This window comes from Aedes albopictus, chromosome 1 (genome assembly GCF_035046485.1).
Source record: "Aedes albopictus strain Foshan chromosome 1, AalbF5, whole genome shotgun sequence".
Lineage (NCBI taxonomy): Eukaryota > Metazoa > Arthropoda > Insecta > Diptera > Culicidae > Aedes > Aedes albopictus.
Window position 1 is genome coordinate 211285961 of NC_085136.1, and position 17934 is coordinate 211303894.

General features: G+C 43.4%; 1 protein-coding gene across 1 annotated transcript in view; it reads right to left on the bottom strand.

The window, feature by feature from the left end:
- Positions 1-550: 550 nt before the first annotated feature.
- LOC109430354 (acyl-CoA Delta-9 desaturase-like) overlaps positions 551-17934 on the bottom strand; it is a 29252-nt gene continuing 11868 nt past the window's right edge. Inside the window, exons 2-4 of the mRNA XM_062846195.1 lie at positions 9601-10123; positions 9316-9539; positions 551-3342 (exon numbers count right to left, since the gene is read on the bottom strand). Coding sequence (XP_062702179.1) covers positions 3266-3342; positions 9316-9539; positions 9601-10123 — 824 coding nt within the window. The 3' untranslated portion in view covers positions 551-3265. The remainder of the gene's footprint in view (positions 3343-9315; positions 9540-9600; positions 10124-17934) is intronic.

Sequence of the window (17934 nt, forward strand, 5' to 3'; positions counted from 1 at the left end):
ACAGCTTAAAAATGAGTTGTCTAAAAATAGTGTTTTACCCGAACGGTTCTAACTTTGCGAAAGATTAATCAATCAAGCCCAAATTTGTGCCTATGATGCGCATATAATAGGTTGACAAACAGTCAAAATTTGAGATTTTTTGATGCACTCTATGAAAAGTTATAGCATGTTGAACTTTTTTGTGAGAGATAAAAAAAGTTGCCTATCCCAAACATTTTGGCCATCCCCTGTAGATAATGTCAGAATTTTTATATGCTCTGATTTCTTAATGTTGTATTACAAATAACAACCCTAATCAAATGTATTATACACTGGCGATTAGTCGAATGATTGTACCTTTCGGTGTATAAGATAGCCTAAATGGGTTGTTAAGCACGTTGTATCATGTTTTTATATTAGGGAAGAGTTCAAATTTGTGTACCTATCAGTCTTGTATGTTACTTCAGGAGCTTCAATATAAACATATTTTGAGATAAAAAATATTGTTCATTAACAGCTTGTTACATAGTAGATGATACTTTACATGAACACTTACAATGACTTAAACAAAACTCAACAATCCCATTCAACCCTAATGTTGCAAAAAAAAATCACAACAGTGATTAAAGACAATAAAATTACTCATTCAGCAAACCGACCCAATCGATGTGTAATTACCATCATCATCATCATGATCGCCTGTCCGAGTGCGCCGCTACAATCTCGGTGAGTCGGTCAAATTGTTTAATAAGACAGTAGGTGTGGGGCATCGCACCCCTTTTGCTTTCTGTAATACCTATGTACGGAGGAGGTAGGTACGTGAAACGATCATCATGCTGTTTGATTCATGCCTTTGACCCGCCACCACTCCTATAGAGGAAAGCGGTTCTCATCGGTCTACTCGAAACTTAAATTGAAAACAAATGATTCGAGAATGTAATGTAATCAACTTGGTGAGCTCGTTCCACACTGTTAGCTTTTCTACACGAAAATTTTGGATCGAGCGAGTTGCGGTAATTTGAGTTCTAATCTTGTCTATGAACCCCTACAGAGATCGAAGATCTGTAGATGGAAACTCGTGTAATTGAGCATGATCAGTGAAGAACAGTAGCAGGGGATACCGGCACCGATGAGGTGGCAATTCATTCATGTTTGTGTTTATGTACACATCGTTTACAGATAGTTTGGTGGCAAATTGGTGGAAAGGTGTTAAAGACTTTGCTGAAAAAGGGAGCGGTCACCATATTTGGATGTACACATTTAATTAGATGAGTTTATTGTATTGCAGATGACTTCTTTACAGCACGTCTTGACTTCGGTCAAGCGCATGGTGCAATAACAATCAACGCCAGACAAGTCGATCGTATTTTGTATTTTCTTCTTGTGCTTTTGTTTCCAGGCGGTTTGCTTAACCTACTCTCGGCTCAAGCTGACTCCGAGAGTTCAGTGCAAGTCATGACGAGAGGTCAACAAATGGCAACGCTGAGTGAACTGAAGCTGCGCTGCTGGTTACCCTGCACTAACTCTAGTGGATCGATGGATGCAATACCGGCATCAACGCGGTTGGAAGGCGGATTATTGACGTGCAAGTACATCGTAAATTCATTCGGTTGCATCAATCGCCCACCGCTCTGTTGGTGAGCACTAAAACCACTAGGCAATTACTTTGCTGTTTCTATTACAACGCCGAGCGTTAGATACTTGCCTTTGGGGGAGATAAGGTCGTGTCACGGTGAATGGTTGATCTATGAGACGACAGATGGTTGAGAATTTCTGACGAGGATTCAGGTTGAGTGATTCTTTTTACACAAAGCAATAGACAATACAGATTTTGCCTCTCAATCTGTTTGATATTTAGATTTAGCATGCAGATTTTGTCTATTATTTTTCATCTGCTGTCTTATAGATTTGTTTTCCTATCTACTATCTCCGTTCATCTAACTACTATCTTCGTAGCATTCTATCTTTGTAGTTTTTTATTCAATACTCCATTTTCTGTCTTACATCTTCGTACTTCAACGACTGAATTCGGTGCTATGCAGTGTTGACAAATTGAAACGAATTTATCGTCTAACCCGACGCGACGTTTCGACCTTTGCCTGTTAAGGTATCTACGCTCAAAAAATAAGCTTTGATCGTATCAGTAGGTCGGCTTTGATCGTAGTTGTCAACTAGAATTGCACTACGGACCATCTTTTCCGGGGGTGGAAGGCTACTAAACTGTTTTCAAGCCTCTATCTCCAATCTTCTTTCTTTTATTTCTCATTCTCAATCCTCTTTCACTTATCTTCTACTTTCAGTGTTCTTATTCTGCAAAATTCTGTCTATCTTCTGTTCTGTTTCTGTCTTTTATATTCTACCGTATATCTCCTATCTATCTCCAATGTTCTATCTTCCAATCTCGATCTGCTGTTTCTAGTTTTTATCTGCTATCTACTCGTTGACATTTCAATCACTGGCTCACTGAAACTTTAATTTCATGTAATATTTACGGTTGTGATACAAACTGAAGTACCACATATTTCCCCTAAACAAAATAAAAAAAATCTAATGATGAAAGAGTTGAAGCAAATAAAAAAAAAAAAACATTCAAAAACAAAACGCATTTCGTTTAAGGTTTCCTAGTTTTCCTCATTCGTCATCTCCGTCAAGGTCACCACCACGCTTGGATGCCTCGCCGTTTTGTGTTTGTTTTCAACAATGTGGTCGGACAGATCGCGACGTGGATCGCGACCAACTAACTAACGAACTTGTTCCAACTATCTTATTTAGTAGCCGCGCAACAGCAACAGGTAGGTTGATATCTAGTCTCGGCCTTCTTCGTTAACCATTTTTTTTCGGAGCTCTTTTGTGTTGTTGGATCTTGGATTTGTTGCGTAACATTTAATGCGCTCTGGTGGAGATCATTAAGAGCGACCGACAACGACGTCTCAAAAATGCCTTAAGACGACGACGCTGTTTCGCGTTCGCTGTGTTAGTTGGTTGATTATTTTTTTTTCCGAAGCCTAGTCCAATCCAAGATTGTTACGAATGGTGTGTTTAACGTCGTAAAAATCGATCACCCTGAAAAATATGCTAATCGTAGAAGACGCTTTTTTATTGAAATATGGTAGGTAGGATGAATGTTTAGAACCGACCAAACAAGCTTTCTTTAAGAAGTATAAATATTTGACTATACTTTATTCCTCACATGCAGTATCTATTATAACTTAAAACGTTATCATACACAAAGTTTAACTAACTGTGTTGAAGTGAGAAAAGGTACACACGGGCATTTTTTTCCTAGTTACTGAGACTTTGTAGCGTCTGGTTCTGGAACTTCCTTCAACTGGGCGATTGGCGTTGTGATATGCGTCCCGTCGCCTGTAAGAGGTGGAAACAAAAAGCAATCCTTATTTTCATTAAACACGAGATAATTCCATTGCTGAAAAAACTAAATAAAGCACATATGGGCTGGGACTGCATAAATTAAATATGTGCGTAAATTAGAAAATACATAAAAAGAGGGAAGCTTATGCATAAATAAAGTTTGGGCTTTAACGAGGGAATCTAGTTCGCTAGAACAGATCTTACTTTTTGGCATTTGAGGTGGGGCTAAGGAGTTTTCCAGAAAGTTCCCAGAGAACCCAAAAATAGGGGGTTCCAAGGTGCTGCATGGACATGTTCTAATGAATATATTCCTGTGATTTCAATTCCTTCAGATTTTCTTGCACATGAATGAAGAAATTTCATGCTATTATATCTACAAAATGAATGACGATGACATCAAGAAGTGGCGTATTTTACCCCATTTCACCCTATATTAGTGATATTGGTGAATATAGCGTCTATATCTTCAAAAGCTGCACTCATTTAAGTTTATGATAGAATAAGTAATATTTAATCTGCTCTGCAGCATTGAATCATGTTGGGGTCATGCTGTCGCATGTCTAAGTGTTGGCCCATTTTACCCCATTTCGCCAGATATAAGTTATTTTGCCATCAGAACTCTATAAATTAATTTTATAGAGTTTTTGCAAAGTAATCGACAAATTGGATGACAGTGATGAGATGGGGAGCTGTATTAACTCAGAGGGAAATTCGGTAGGGGTCCTGACAGGAATGACGGAAAAATCTTGACTGGAATTCTGGAGGAATCCTAACAGGAATTCCGAAGAAATCCTAACAATAATTCCAGAGGAATCCTAAAAAGAATTCCGGTATAATCCTGAGAGCTTATTCGGGTGAATCTTAACAGAAATTTCGAAGAAAACCTAACAATAATCCTGACAGGGATTCCAGGGAAAATCATGACAGGAATTCCAGGGTAATCAAAACAGTGCCATTCCAGCAGGAAATCCAGGAATCCCTATCAGGATTCTCCTGGTATCCCTGCCAGGATTCCCTTGGAGTCCCTGTCAGGATTCCCCTGGAATCCCTGTCGGAATTCCCATCTCTGTGCTCTGGGACCCCTGTCAGGATTTCCCTGGAGTCCCTGTCAGGATTCTCCTGGAATCACTGTTAGGATTCCTCCAGAACTCTAGTTTAGTTTCCTTCGGAATTCCTGTTTAGATTTTTCCGGTATTCCTGTCAGGATTCCTCCGGAATGACTTTTCGTTTTTCCCTGTTATCCCTGCCAGGGTTCTTTTGCAATACCTGTCAGGATTCTCTAGTTATTTCTGCCTGGATTTTCCCTAGAATTCCTGTCAGGATTCCGCCAGTACTCTTTACAGGCTTTCCCTGGAACCACCGCATACCATCATCACCAATTAATTCTGTAAAGCTTTAACGTCAAATTTGAACAAGACTTTTTAAAAAGTATCAGTATCTGATTTAGAGCGATATTTTCACTAAAATTATAAATATAGGGTGGAATAGGGTAAAATGGGCCACTTTTTGAACTCAGCATCGCATCCCATCACCGCCATCCAATACTGTAAAGATAGAAACATCCAGTTGGTACTTTACTATACAAAAAATCACCAGCATCGGATTTAGGGGGACATTTTCATTAAAATTTTAAATAAAGACTGAAGTATTGAAATTTAGGGTAAAATGGGGCAAAATGAACCCCTTCCCGAGGTCTGCACAGGATGAAACCCTCATCATTCAATTTATCGGCCCATTTTCCATGGAAAATGCATCAGTTTGTGTTTCAAAATCAGCGGCTTCTAAATAAGTCCGATTACGGTCCCGTTTCTGCCCACTGTTCGCTGGCGTATAATACGTCCAGCGCTTCTTACTGGGTCATATTGACTCCGACATCTTACTAGGGTTGAGAGGGTTTCAGCGTGTTTCAGGAATATTTTAAAGGTGTTCCTAAAAGTTTAAGGGGCGTTTGATAGCATTGCAGCGGCCTTTCAAGGGGGTTATGAAAGGCCTCCAAGATCCCCCTGAAACCCTCTCGGACTCTACGCAACGCACCTGAGACAGTCCGAAAACCCCCGAATATTCATTCGTTAAGCTTCCATAACGCCTCTAAATCACGCATGCTATGAAATTTCCTGAAATGCCTCCAAAATCCCCCTTTAAACCCCATTGGACCCCATGTAACGCACCTGAGAGGCTCCGAAACTACTGAAAAGTCCTCCGTGACGCTTCCGGAACGTCTCTGCACCCCGCTCCTGAAATGCATCCGGAATTCCCCTAAAACCATCCTATGTAATGCATCTAAGATTCTCCGAAACTCCCAAAAACGCCTCCAAAACGGCTCTGAAACCAGCCTTATATGATCTGAGACTTCCTGAAATGCCTTCAAAATTCCCTTACGATCCACTCGGACCCCATGTAATGTACGTGAGACCTTTGGAAACCCCCGAAAACGTACCTGTAACTCCTACAAATCTCGTCGAAATTCCTCTGGAATTCTCTGCAATGCTTTCGAAAACCCTTCAGACCCCCGAAAACTCCCCTGAGATCTCCTGGTACACCGTTGAAACCTCGTAGGACCCCCTGAAACGCCTCTGTAACCTTCCTTTGTTCTCCTCAATAAACACCCCGTGGCCGCCGTTGCAAATCAGAAACGGGTTGAGAAAGCTATCTCCATTCATTCTAACTTCCATAACACAGTGACAATCTGTCATATAAAATCTACAAGTTATGTATCCAAGCGAACTGTGCCGCATCATCTTCTGGTTCAGAATGATCAACACATGAATCTATTTACCTTATGTTTGGTACCAGAATGCTGGTGTTCAGTTGCTTGTTTCAAGCTCGATACCTAAGTTGAGGAAATGTTCAAAGTACTATCGAACCTCCCGCATGTAACCATCGACGGATATGTCGATCCGTGTGCTTGGTGGAAATCGGTTTTGCTTGAGTGCCCTCAGAATCGTCCATCGAACGGAGCAAAGCGAAAAAGCAAGGTTACATATCAGTAAGGGAGTGCAGCTGGATCTGCGTGGAGAAGGAGATGTGTGTGTGGCTACGATGTCTGAGTGGCTATTCGGTGTTTGTTCAAAGTTACTATTTGGATCTCTAAGCTGATCTCACGCCCGTCGATGCTGTTCGCAAAATCTATCCTGTGGTGTGTATAAAGGTGTTCGATTTATTAGGCAGCAGGGACAGGAGTCCAGGGGCTTGACGAACTCTTCCCCTTTTGCGAGTTAGTAGGGAGCCTAGGATTCTTTCTTAAGAGAACCATATATTGACGGTTTTCCCCCTTATCGAACGCGACGATTTGAATCCGTCGCGGATGAAACCGTCGCCAGAGTCGTCGCAGCCAATCAGCAGGCGAGAGTCTGACGTTTATCCGATCTCACTAACACAAACATCATCAGAGGTGGTGCTTGCGATTCGTTGCGATGATTCAGAAATGCCGACTGGAAGTTGGCAGCGCGTTTTGTTATGAAAGCAACATACAATACAAACAACAGTGTGGACTTACCACCTTTGGCACCGGGAGGTGAACGAGCACCGGGGCATATCGATTGCTAAAGCCGTAAGTAGGAGTAAGCCTAGGCATGGCGGGAGCCCAGCAGTGGGCTCTGTTGGGCCTCTTCAGAAAATCCACACATTCGGAAACAATTCTGTACAAGCGACATTACACCGCTCCCAAAGTGTCACAGCCCAGTTAGGAGTGCCTTGGGTAGATCAAGATCGACGCCAGTAATCACCGGCCGAGGAAACGCAGATGACAGGAACGGGCTCTCAAAGATGTTGGTAGTTGCCGAACAGCTGGATAAACTGATTGGCTACACTAGCGGGCGGACTACCATCATCAAAGACCTGTAACAGGGCCTACGGAAGCTCCGAAAATCGCTGGCTCTGGTCAAGAAGGAGTATGATCTCTTGGTCGAAGCGCAGAGTGCGACGAATGCGAGCAAGCAGGAGCGATCCACCGAAACGGACAGCTTCCTCTTTGCTGGCAACGCGTCGATGCAGCACGAAACTATGCAGCTCACCGGAGCCGTAGTGGAGAGGTAAAAACGCCCTACGTCTAGAATTGTATGGTCGAAGCCTGCAGAGGAGGCGTGGTCCAAGAAGCGTCTGGTAGAGACGGGCGAAAAGCCAAAAAGGAAGTAGAGGATGGCCAGCTCGAGTAACCAGGCTGCCACGTCAATTGCGAAACGCGCAAGGGACAGGGAAACCAAGCCCTAAGAGACCAACCCTAGGAGGAACGGTGGCCAACCGTGCCAAGGGTACGAGAACCCTTGGATTACGGTCGGAAAGAAGAATGTTGTGAGAAAAGTGATGTCAGCCCGTAAGCGCGAACGGAGCGACGCACTGGCGTTCAAACCCGAGGCAGACACGTACGCCGTACGCCGTTGGAAGCGACTCTCCAGTGTAATAACCTACACGAGATCATCGACGCAGAAAACCTTTTAGCCGCACTCAAGCAACAGTGCGAGCTAGATGCACCAAGTGCATTGACCCATCTGCGGAGTCCGGCAGACACGCACATCACCATGATCAAGCTTCCAGTAGGGGAGGTTAACAAAGCGACTGCAGTCGGTAAGATTAGAGTTGGCTGGTCGGTGTGCCCGCTCTGTTTCTACGAGCTGCCAGAGGCGTGTTTCAAGTGCATCGAGTAAGGACACAAGTCGTGGACGTGTAAAGGCTATGGCAGGAGCAAACTCTGCATGAAGTGTGGAGTAGAAGGCCCCATAGCAAGGGAGTGCAAATCAGAACCAAAGTGCCTGATTTGCATGGCAAATAGGGGCCACATGATGGGCGTGCCTACATGTCCAAGCACGCGAGGAGGTCGAGCCAACCGACGATAACGCAGGTTTTTTTTTTCTATAAAAAGACACGGACATGTTTAATGCTTCCAGTGAGCTATTTGCTCTTTGAAGGAAGCACGACACTAGACAACGAACTAGCATGCAACGCCCAGTGGCACAGCCGAAAACTTTTCCTGACAGCTGCGGCGGGAATCGAACCCGCGCTCCTTAGCACGATGCGAGTATAGGCTTGGTGACCTTAGTCGCACGACCATGAAGCCACACACAGCTACACAGCTAAACCTGAACCACTGCTTCACACAAGAGCTACTGTGGCAGTCAGTCTCGGAGCCAAATACAGACATCACTCTACTATTGGATCCATACCGTATCCCTCCCGATAACGGGAACTTGATAGCGGATAAGGTGTACAACCGGTTGTTTCCCGATCCAGGAAATAATTTCCACGTCGCACGAGGACTTCGCAAAAGCGAAGATCAACTGGATGTACTACTGCAGTTGTTATGAGCCAGTAGTGGTCGCTACAGGCGGGTACACGATCAAATCCAAGCACTCGCTGAAGCAATTGGGGGTCATGATCGATGATAGACTGAAATGAAAATGGCGGAAGCCACAAGGAATACTCCTGAAAAAGTGCAAGCATTGCGTACGATAATCGAAAAGATGATGTCAAGTAGCTCGGCAATAGTCTCGAGCAAGCGTAAGCTGCTCGCGACAGTAGCAGTCTCCATACTCCGTGAAGAAACTCGAGGGTACACATAGGCTGATGTGTCTTAGGGTGGTCAACACATACCGCACCGGTATCAAAAGCCACGGTATGTGTGCTAACGGGCATGGAGCGCTGCGGCACACATATTTAACCGTGTTTGAGTAACAGGAGCCAGGACTCAATCTTCCAGGGGAGAGAGGACAACTCAAGGCGATAGCTGGTCATGTACGGTCCCCCTAAAAACTGTGGAAAAGCCCATAGAAGCTGAAATGCGGGCTTCGTACCAGTATGGACGTTGTGCCAAGGAAACGAAGAAGTGCGGTTTTTTTTTATCCCGCCGAAGATTACGAAGGAATGATGAACTTGCATGCCTGTGTCCAACAGTCGATATCCGGTTTTCATATCTTCCGGTCAATTTGTTCGTCTCTACAGTTTCCAATAATTTATAAGCGAATAGGTACTTACCATACTTGTGAATAACCCTTCGCACCAGATCCTTCGATGGTTCCTTCATGTCGTACGCCCATCCAATCTTCGCGAACAAATCCAACCAGAACGTGGTCAAGTTGGTCGAATAGTTGCCCAGCTCGGCCGCTTTGTAGTCCCACGGAAACACGTGATGATAGTTGTGCCAGCCTTCGCCCAGTGCCACGATAGATACCGCCTTGTTCTCCACCGGTTGAATTCGTCTGTGGGGTAACTAAAATGTAACTAAAAATGTTCGGCCTAATTTTGGTGTTGAATATTCACTTGTCGTACGGCCGGTTGCCGTAGATGTGCGCCGCACTATTGACCAACCAGGTGAAGTTCAAGGTCAGTGCATTTCGCAGCAGACAGTTAGCCAGGAACGACAGAACAAAGTCTTCGTTGAAGAAGTACCATGGAATCATCGACGGGATGACGAACGTGAACAAAAGCTTCAGCGCTACAAAGTGCTTCTCGTGGAACTGGATAACCGGATCGGCCAGCACGTCGCTCATGTCGATCAGACGACCCTTTTTGATGCACTCCGGGTGCTTCCTCAGCATCAGCCAACCAACGTGGGCGAAGAAGAAGCCCCGGTTCGAGTTGTGCGGGTCGGCATCGGTTTCGGAGTACTTGTGATGGATTCGGTGATCCCGGACCCAATCGTACAAACTGTTCTGACCGGCCATGCAGTAGCAGCACATCAGGATGATGCGCAGTGGAAGCTTGGCCTTGTAGGCCCGATGTGTCCACAAGCGGTGAGCTCCGCCGGTAACGCCAAAACCGGCGCAACCTCCAACAATGAAACCTAAACGGGGGGAATTAATGAGAGTTCCGTTGCATGCATTCTGTGAAAAATAATCCGTCAACAGGAGCAACCCTCAGAGCAACGACGCGATTGTAAGTTGGCTGGTCATATACATGCACCCATAGAATAGAAACAGCATATGTGAAAATGACCGTACAATTCGTAGTTGTTACTACGTAATAAATAGTTTAGAGTAATCAAAATTTTACAGAAAACTATTCATAGGACAGATAACCATTCTAATTCCGTCAATTTGAAATCTTAAGGCGCTGGCAACGCCTTTGTCATACTTGCCGTAAACGGGTTGGGTAGGAATGTTAGTTGAAAAATCATTGTTGTTGGAATTTGAGATAAAGTACTTTTGACCACGTTTTAGATCCTCACTTCCAAAAAAATCAAGAATTCTTCTACTTTACTTGTTAGCGTTGCGACCGAACCTGCTCTTCAGATTAGTGTTCTAAATGAGCATTTTTTGTTATATTTTAAATAATTATATAATACATAGTCTAAAATTTTTCTGCACAATTATCTGAAATAGCTATTTTTAGCCCCTTTTCTCTTGTTCAATGACGTATGGCTCAGTTCTACAATTGTAGCAAAAACTACTTACCCTCGATAATTATGTGTAAACAAAAGCAGCTCCCACCGGTTGAAACGTTTTTCATCATGCGCCATTCAATGCCAAGTCCAGAGCGTGCCCATGCAGCCACTCACCGGAGAATTGCGTAACTCCTCTTGGACCGCCCTGGCCAAATTTTTGTTTGACTCAACCCGGTTATTGCTAGTGTTCTTTTTTACCCAGCCTTACCATACCTATTTTACTTTCAAAATGCCTAAGACGACGAACACCCCTCTCGTTTCAGGTGTTGCAAGCTTGGAACGATACAGAGCTAGACATTAAACCAGTTTTGGGGTTTTGTTTGCAACGAAAACTTGTTTGAGATGACTAAAAAAATCCAGCATATTGAAATTCGCAAGGCCAATCTTTCGTTGCAGTTCGATTTGAAATAAAAACTTCCTTATTCTCGTGTGTTGTCATCTGCATTTTGAATGCAGATGGCCATTCGAAATGATCTGGCAAAGTTTCATTTCGTTACAATTAAGAATCTCAAATTTTATGAAATGAAAAAACGAATTTGTAAGCAAAGCTTGCAACAGTGTGCTAAGAAATATCTTTACTCACTTAGGCCGGAACAAATCTCATTTTCTTCTTTTGTAACTTTGCTCGTTGACTCGTCAAGGGGGGGATGATAAATAATAAATGTATTTGATGAAAAAGTACCCAAACAATTAGGCAAAATCATAAAACTCATCGGATTTGTTAAGAAATTTTCTCGGCGACTCTAATTTCACTTTAAATTTTTCAATTTTTTGAATAATTTATTTGTACCCCCCTCAAAATGTCGAATTTCAACCAAAATTTTCCGTGGGGGGTGGGGGAGGTGGTGACATACCGTCAAACGGGGTTACTTGCAACAGCGGTGTAACTTGCAACACCATGACATACACTAAATGTGAAGTATTTTCTAATAATAATGAAAACTAGTATGCCCTACTATTTCGTTTATAGAGGTTGCGAGTATCGAAGATCGATTCAATGGAAAAAATAGTTTTTTTTCTTTGTTTATTGTTTAGCTACACTGTTAAAACGGTTCGCTCATTTTATGCCATAAAAACAAGTATGAAAATCGTGCTTCATCTCTCCCCTACGGTAAGTGCGATAAGTCTGATGACCTTGCTTGCAGTTAGGGTACCTAATAGTAAGCTTAGCAAACGATAAAAGTTTGATAAACTTATTTACTAAGTAATGTAAAAAATCATTATAATATTCGACAACCATTATGGGGTAACTTGCAACAGTTGAATTTGACAAAATCTTCAATTATTTATCTTCATCTTACGATAACTTTGACAGAAATAACCGAAATGGATCATTTATTGATTACGTAACGCGTTCATTTCCAAATGACAGCTCATTGTTTCCATTTTTGCACGTGACCGTCCAACATTGTTAGGAAATACTATATTTTGAAGTTTTATTCAAGTTTCATCTTGCTAAAAGTTCAATTTAGTTTATGAACGCTTAAAAACAATCACCAACATCAATTCTGAACCTAGATGGTGTAAATTATTTCAGCAGAATACCCAAATTAGCGATTTTGATATTTACAAAGTTGAATAGGTGTGTTTCAATCATGATGTTTTAGCTGTAATTGCCAAACACCACTTCGAACTGAAAACTACTTAAAGATGGTTCACTCTACCTTTTCAAGAAATGACAATAATCATTGTTGACATTTTGTAACGAATACTGAGTCACGAGATCCATATATATTTTATATTTTAGGGACGTGAGACCCGTTGTTAAACGATACACTCTCGCTTGCAATAGCTATCAACCCTTTCATGAAAAAGTATATGTCAATAGGTTCTTTTCAATGCAATTTTCATGCATAACATCAAAATTTTACAATGCGACTAAGCACTACAATGTCAGTGCTGTATAATGCCAGCTAACTTAGCTTCTTGTCCTGTGTTGCAAGTTACCCCACAGATGGGGGAACTTGCAACAAGCATGTATTTCGCACCTCGTGATTAGGTGGCAATGTATATAGGTAAATTAAGTGCGCCATAGTATTCTACTCGGGGTAATTAGCGTACACGATGCTTTACAGGATGTTTCAAATGTTTAGATTTTCAATGACATTGCTTCAAAGTCGAAAAGTGTTGCAAGTTACCCCATTTGACGGTAAGAGAAAATCGAAATTTGTGTCAGCCTTATTTCGCTTCATTTGCTTGGATCCATAAAGACTAGGGTGGACCACACTTATATCCATTTCCATTTCCATGGAAAACAACGACCTTAATCCGGAAGCATAGATTTGTAGTAATGAGCTGACTTTTGTATGGTGTGATGGTGAATTCTCCGTTTCTGCAATAAAATGGTGCAAAAAGCGCGGGTATTATGGAATCGATGCCTAGTTCGATGCTGTTTGAGTAAAACTTTGGAGAAATGTATTGTTGAGGTTGCAAGAAATGGAGAAAACAACAATACTGTTCTCCAAAGTTTTGCTCAAACAGCATCAAACTAGGCATGGAATCATAATATCCACGCTTTTTGCACCATTTTATTGCAGAAACGGAGAATTTACCTTCGCACCATACGAAAATTCATCCCATTACTACAAATCTAGTACTTCACTGATTGTGTCCGATTCTTTGAGAACGATTAGTTACCTATACGATTTTTACTGGATTTCGTAGTTTTCCAACAATTATTAGATCAGAAACCATTTAAAACTGAATCGGTTGCATGAGATTTCAAGAAACCTTTTGACGTGAAACCTATTTCACGTCGTCATTCTGATCTCATGGAGTCCCATTAGCCTTTGCTCTGCAACTCCTATCCCTACCTTCGTGTGTCACCGGCCGGGCTGCGAATAACCCTAGAAAAGATCAGTTAACCAGACGCGGTGGGAAATTTGGTCGTTTGCTGGTAGGGAAGAGGGATCAGGTTTGCTTCTGCAAACCTGAGCGTCCTTTATCCAGGAGAAGCGGTCCACAACAGCGTGTAATTTCCATGTTAGGAACAGCTGATCGACGTTCGAGTGCCATTTCGTTCTATGTAACGCCACGGCTCTGGTTTTGCATGTTTCGTTTTTTACTTAAATCATATAACCGATTATATAGAATTATCCGAGGTTTGTAAGACAAGATATTACCTACAGACAGACCCTACTTCAACTACCCGTTAAACTCAAACTCCTGGGTGAGGAGGAGGGCCAACTCAACTAACTGTTGTTCTGCTCGTTATTTTCTCTGTAGTTCAAGCACGATTAGAGAAACCGTGGAAGTGATGGAATCCCACTTGTCCGCCCCTGTACATCCTTTCAACAATGTTGTCAGGCGTGATATCTCTACCGCATACTTGAACTTTGCTCCACGAAACGTGGGCTTTCAAAGAGCACATGCTCCGCGGCCTCGTCGCAGTCTGCACACTCTGGACATGCGGAGGAGCCTGCGCATCCGAATCTGTGCATCCTAAAGTACCCATGGTTTGTCAGAAATTGTGTCAAGTGAAAGTTCACCTCGCCATGGGGTCTGCTCGTCCATTTAGACACGCTCGGTATGAGCCTGTGTGTCCATCTACCCTTGCTGGAGGAATCCCATTCCTCATTTCACTTCAGCATAGACGATATTCTGGCGATCCACCTCACGCTTCTTATACCGTGCCGGTCGAAGCACTTTTCACCCACCATCCACTGCCACCATTAGTGCTATGGGCATCATGCCCGCTAGCACGCATACCGCGTCCTTTGAGACCGGATGGTATGCGTTGACCACCTCAAGGCACTGTGGATGCGTTGACCACCAGCCTGTGGATACTCTCGAGCTATTGCCGAGCTATTTGACATTATCCTCGACAATGCCATTATCACCATGCTTGAAACAGGGAATCTTAGGTGATGTATGGTACACTCGATGGCGACCCAGCTGATGCTGTTGAACGCATTCCCGTTTGCTTCTTTTTTATCGCGATTTAAACCGTTTTGGTTACAGTTCTAATAGCGTCCACCGTCGATCGACCTTTCCGGAAGCCAAACTGGTTATCCGATAGGCCAGAGTCATCGGGTTTCTCGATATAGACCTTCAGCCTCGGTGTCCATAAGGCAGATAGGTCTGTATACCGACGGGTCGCCAGGTGGCTTCCCGAGTTTGGGCAGCAGATCCAATCTTCGCCATTTCCACCTCTCCGGAAATTCGCCTCTGTCTAGGCACATCAGCTGCTCGTGTAGTTGTCGGACTACCTGTTCCGGGGGTAAAAGTCCACCAAATAGGTAACCCCAATCCAAGGTGTCAGGTGACCCGTGCTGAGGGATGAATGGTTGAGAGGGTTTAAAATATGCTCGATGCCCGTAGCGTGGGTAGATCGCCTTTTTGGGTTGCGTTGCGGTGAAAGATCTACCAAACCAAAATCTAGTGTCATCCTATTTTTCAATTTTGGAATATGTGTTCTGCTAATTAAAGGCATTATAGTATTTAGTTCTTGCTACTGGTGTTGTGATGACTTCCAGTCTTTGAATAAAACTTAGTTTACCAACTTTATTTTGCATATATTTAAAAACCTCACCATCTGAGGCTAAACTCAATGCAAAGGAAATCAAATCGGATTAGGGATCCATGTTAGAAAATGGAAAGTGCTAGTACGCAAGGAACATTCTAGAATCCTTATTACTGAACATATGTTCTATTATTGGAATGGTATTGTGGCTAATGTTAAAACCCGGGTCTTCTTACTGGGGAGAATTTAGCGGTAAACAAGGGTGATGCTAGGGTTCAGATGCATGGCCAATTATCAGTGCTTTTGATTTGTTTTCTATAAGAAAGAAAATTCTAAGAAAGCAGAACAAAAACTGTATCAAAATCGATACTTCATTGCCCTTCAATGGCAATTGAATAATGCGACATGCACTACACTAAGGATCCGGGTAATGTCACAATAGATCTAAAAACTTCTCGCAGTGACAGACCCGAACAGGAATAAAAAAGGCACATCTGCATAGCCATTCTGATCATGTCAGGGCTACTGTCCAGACCAGGAGCCTTGTTCAGCGTAAGCGACTTCGCTATTGCGATGAGCTCGTCGTTCGTTATCGGGGCTACCTCGCTTTGGCCGTTTTGGCCACAGGGGACGGGACCCATGGTCTTGTATCGTGGCGCGTTTACAACGTTTCCTCGATCTTCTGCAGCATCTCGGGGTAAAGGTCGCCTTGGCATTGCGGCGTCACATACACGGCACAGAGTTCCGACTAGATCGTCGGTGTTACCCTCCATAAGCAATCGCTTCACAAATGCCGGCTTATCGAAGCGCGAGATCAGCCATCTCCGATGATGGTACATAGATGGCCCTCGGCTGTGGCCGTGTTTCTCCGTCTTCCACCATGTGTCGAATCACTCACTGTGCGTGTATCCATCGTCGACTCTCCAGTCTGAGCTCGGTTTTAGACCCGGGCTACAGAGGGTTACATCAATGACGAACTGTGCACCGTCCCTACTGCAGATTTTTCTGCCGCCTACGTTCGTGACATCCACGTTCAGTCTAGTCATGGCTTTGAGTAGAACCCAGCCTCTCGCGTTAGTCGAGCGGCTACTCCACTCAACCGCCCAGGCGTTTTTAGTCTGCACCGATGACCACGGGACTCAATCCCATTAGTGCGATTGATAGCGATTCCAGTATAGGCGAAAACTGATGTATCGGCCATCTGAGAGTAGTACACCCCGTTCATCTTCGCTATTGCGAAGCCCTAGTGCGACGTGAAAAATATTTCCTGGACCGGAAAACGACCGGTTGTACAGATCACCGATAGCTTGGCCTTACCGCAGATTTTTGATTGGACACGAGTCATTTTCAAGCTACTTTGCCGTTGGGTTAGAATAAATTGAAAATGACTCGTGTCCAACCAACAATTTACGCTGTCGACACTTTTTTGTGATATGTGTGTTGCTTGGGTCCGCTCCGCACCCAATTCCTGTTATCGGGAGGGATGCGCTATGGATACGATAGTAGGGCGATGTCTATACTTGACTCCGAGACTGACTGTCACAGCAACTGTTGTGCAGCTTCACAGTGGTTCAGGTTTAGCTTGCTTGTAACCTGCATTATCGTCGGTTGGTTCGATCTCCTCTTGTGCCTGGACATTTAGGCTCGCCCGTCGTGTGAACCTTGTTCGCCGTGCAAATCAGACATTTTGGTGCCGAGTTGCACTCCCTGGCCATGTGGCCTTCCACTCCGCCCTTCCTGTAGAGTTCGCTCCTGTCGGGGCCTTTACACGCCTTCTACTTTTGCCCTTGCTCGAAGCACTTGTAACACGCCTCTGGCGGTGCGTACATCCCGAGCAAAGTCCAACAACAAAATTACAACAAATCGAAAACACGATTTGATTTCAGCAACAAATTGATATCACATTTTTATAGGTTAGGGGGGGGGGGGGGGGTTGGTAAGACGGACATGTTTAGGAAACACTCTATTTTGACAGTGTAAACAATGCGATAAGTAAAATTTTATCTCCATACTATTTACTTCAACTAAGGTACTTTACAGTCTGCAAACCGATTTTGCAATAAAATTATATTTTCCATTACTTTTGAGATAGTTAAAAAGTGTACCCCAAATGTATGTTTTTCAACAGTGTGAGTAAGACGGACCGGTAGGGTGAGTAAGATGGACAGGTTGGAAAAATAGCTAATACGCCATTAACCCTCGAACGATCGCGCTGTTGTATTTTGTACAACACGTTGAAAAAATCTCGCTTTTTGTACTCAGCATCCGAGGGATGCGGACTCAACTTTTTTAGTCATTCAATTTGAGCACGTATCTTTTCTTCCTGTGCTCCCCGTTGTTGAGTTGCTTATCTCTATGGAGATCAATTTCACAGTGCACGCATGAACTACTCCACACAAAATTTAAACATACTGATTGCAGCAAAAGTTACAATTAAACGTTTATAATCAGCTGATTGTGTACCACATGGACTTGGAAGAATAATTTACAAATTTCGGGTCAGTTTTACACGTTATTTTCACACGTTTCAAACGTTTTTTTGTTTGTGCGTCATTCAACGTTTCACTTGCTTTAGCGTGACTCAGCAAACAATTTGTGTATCCAGGCACACTCTGATTATTTTGGAGGTTTGGCAGCAGCCAGGCTGCTGTCAAATTTCAGTCCGCAATCCTCAGCTCAGCATTAGCGTGGTGTTGACGCAGGTAGTCAACCGCGCGAGTTACGGAAGGTTAATTGAGTTGAATGATGA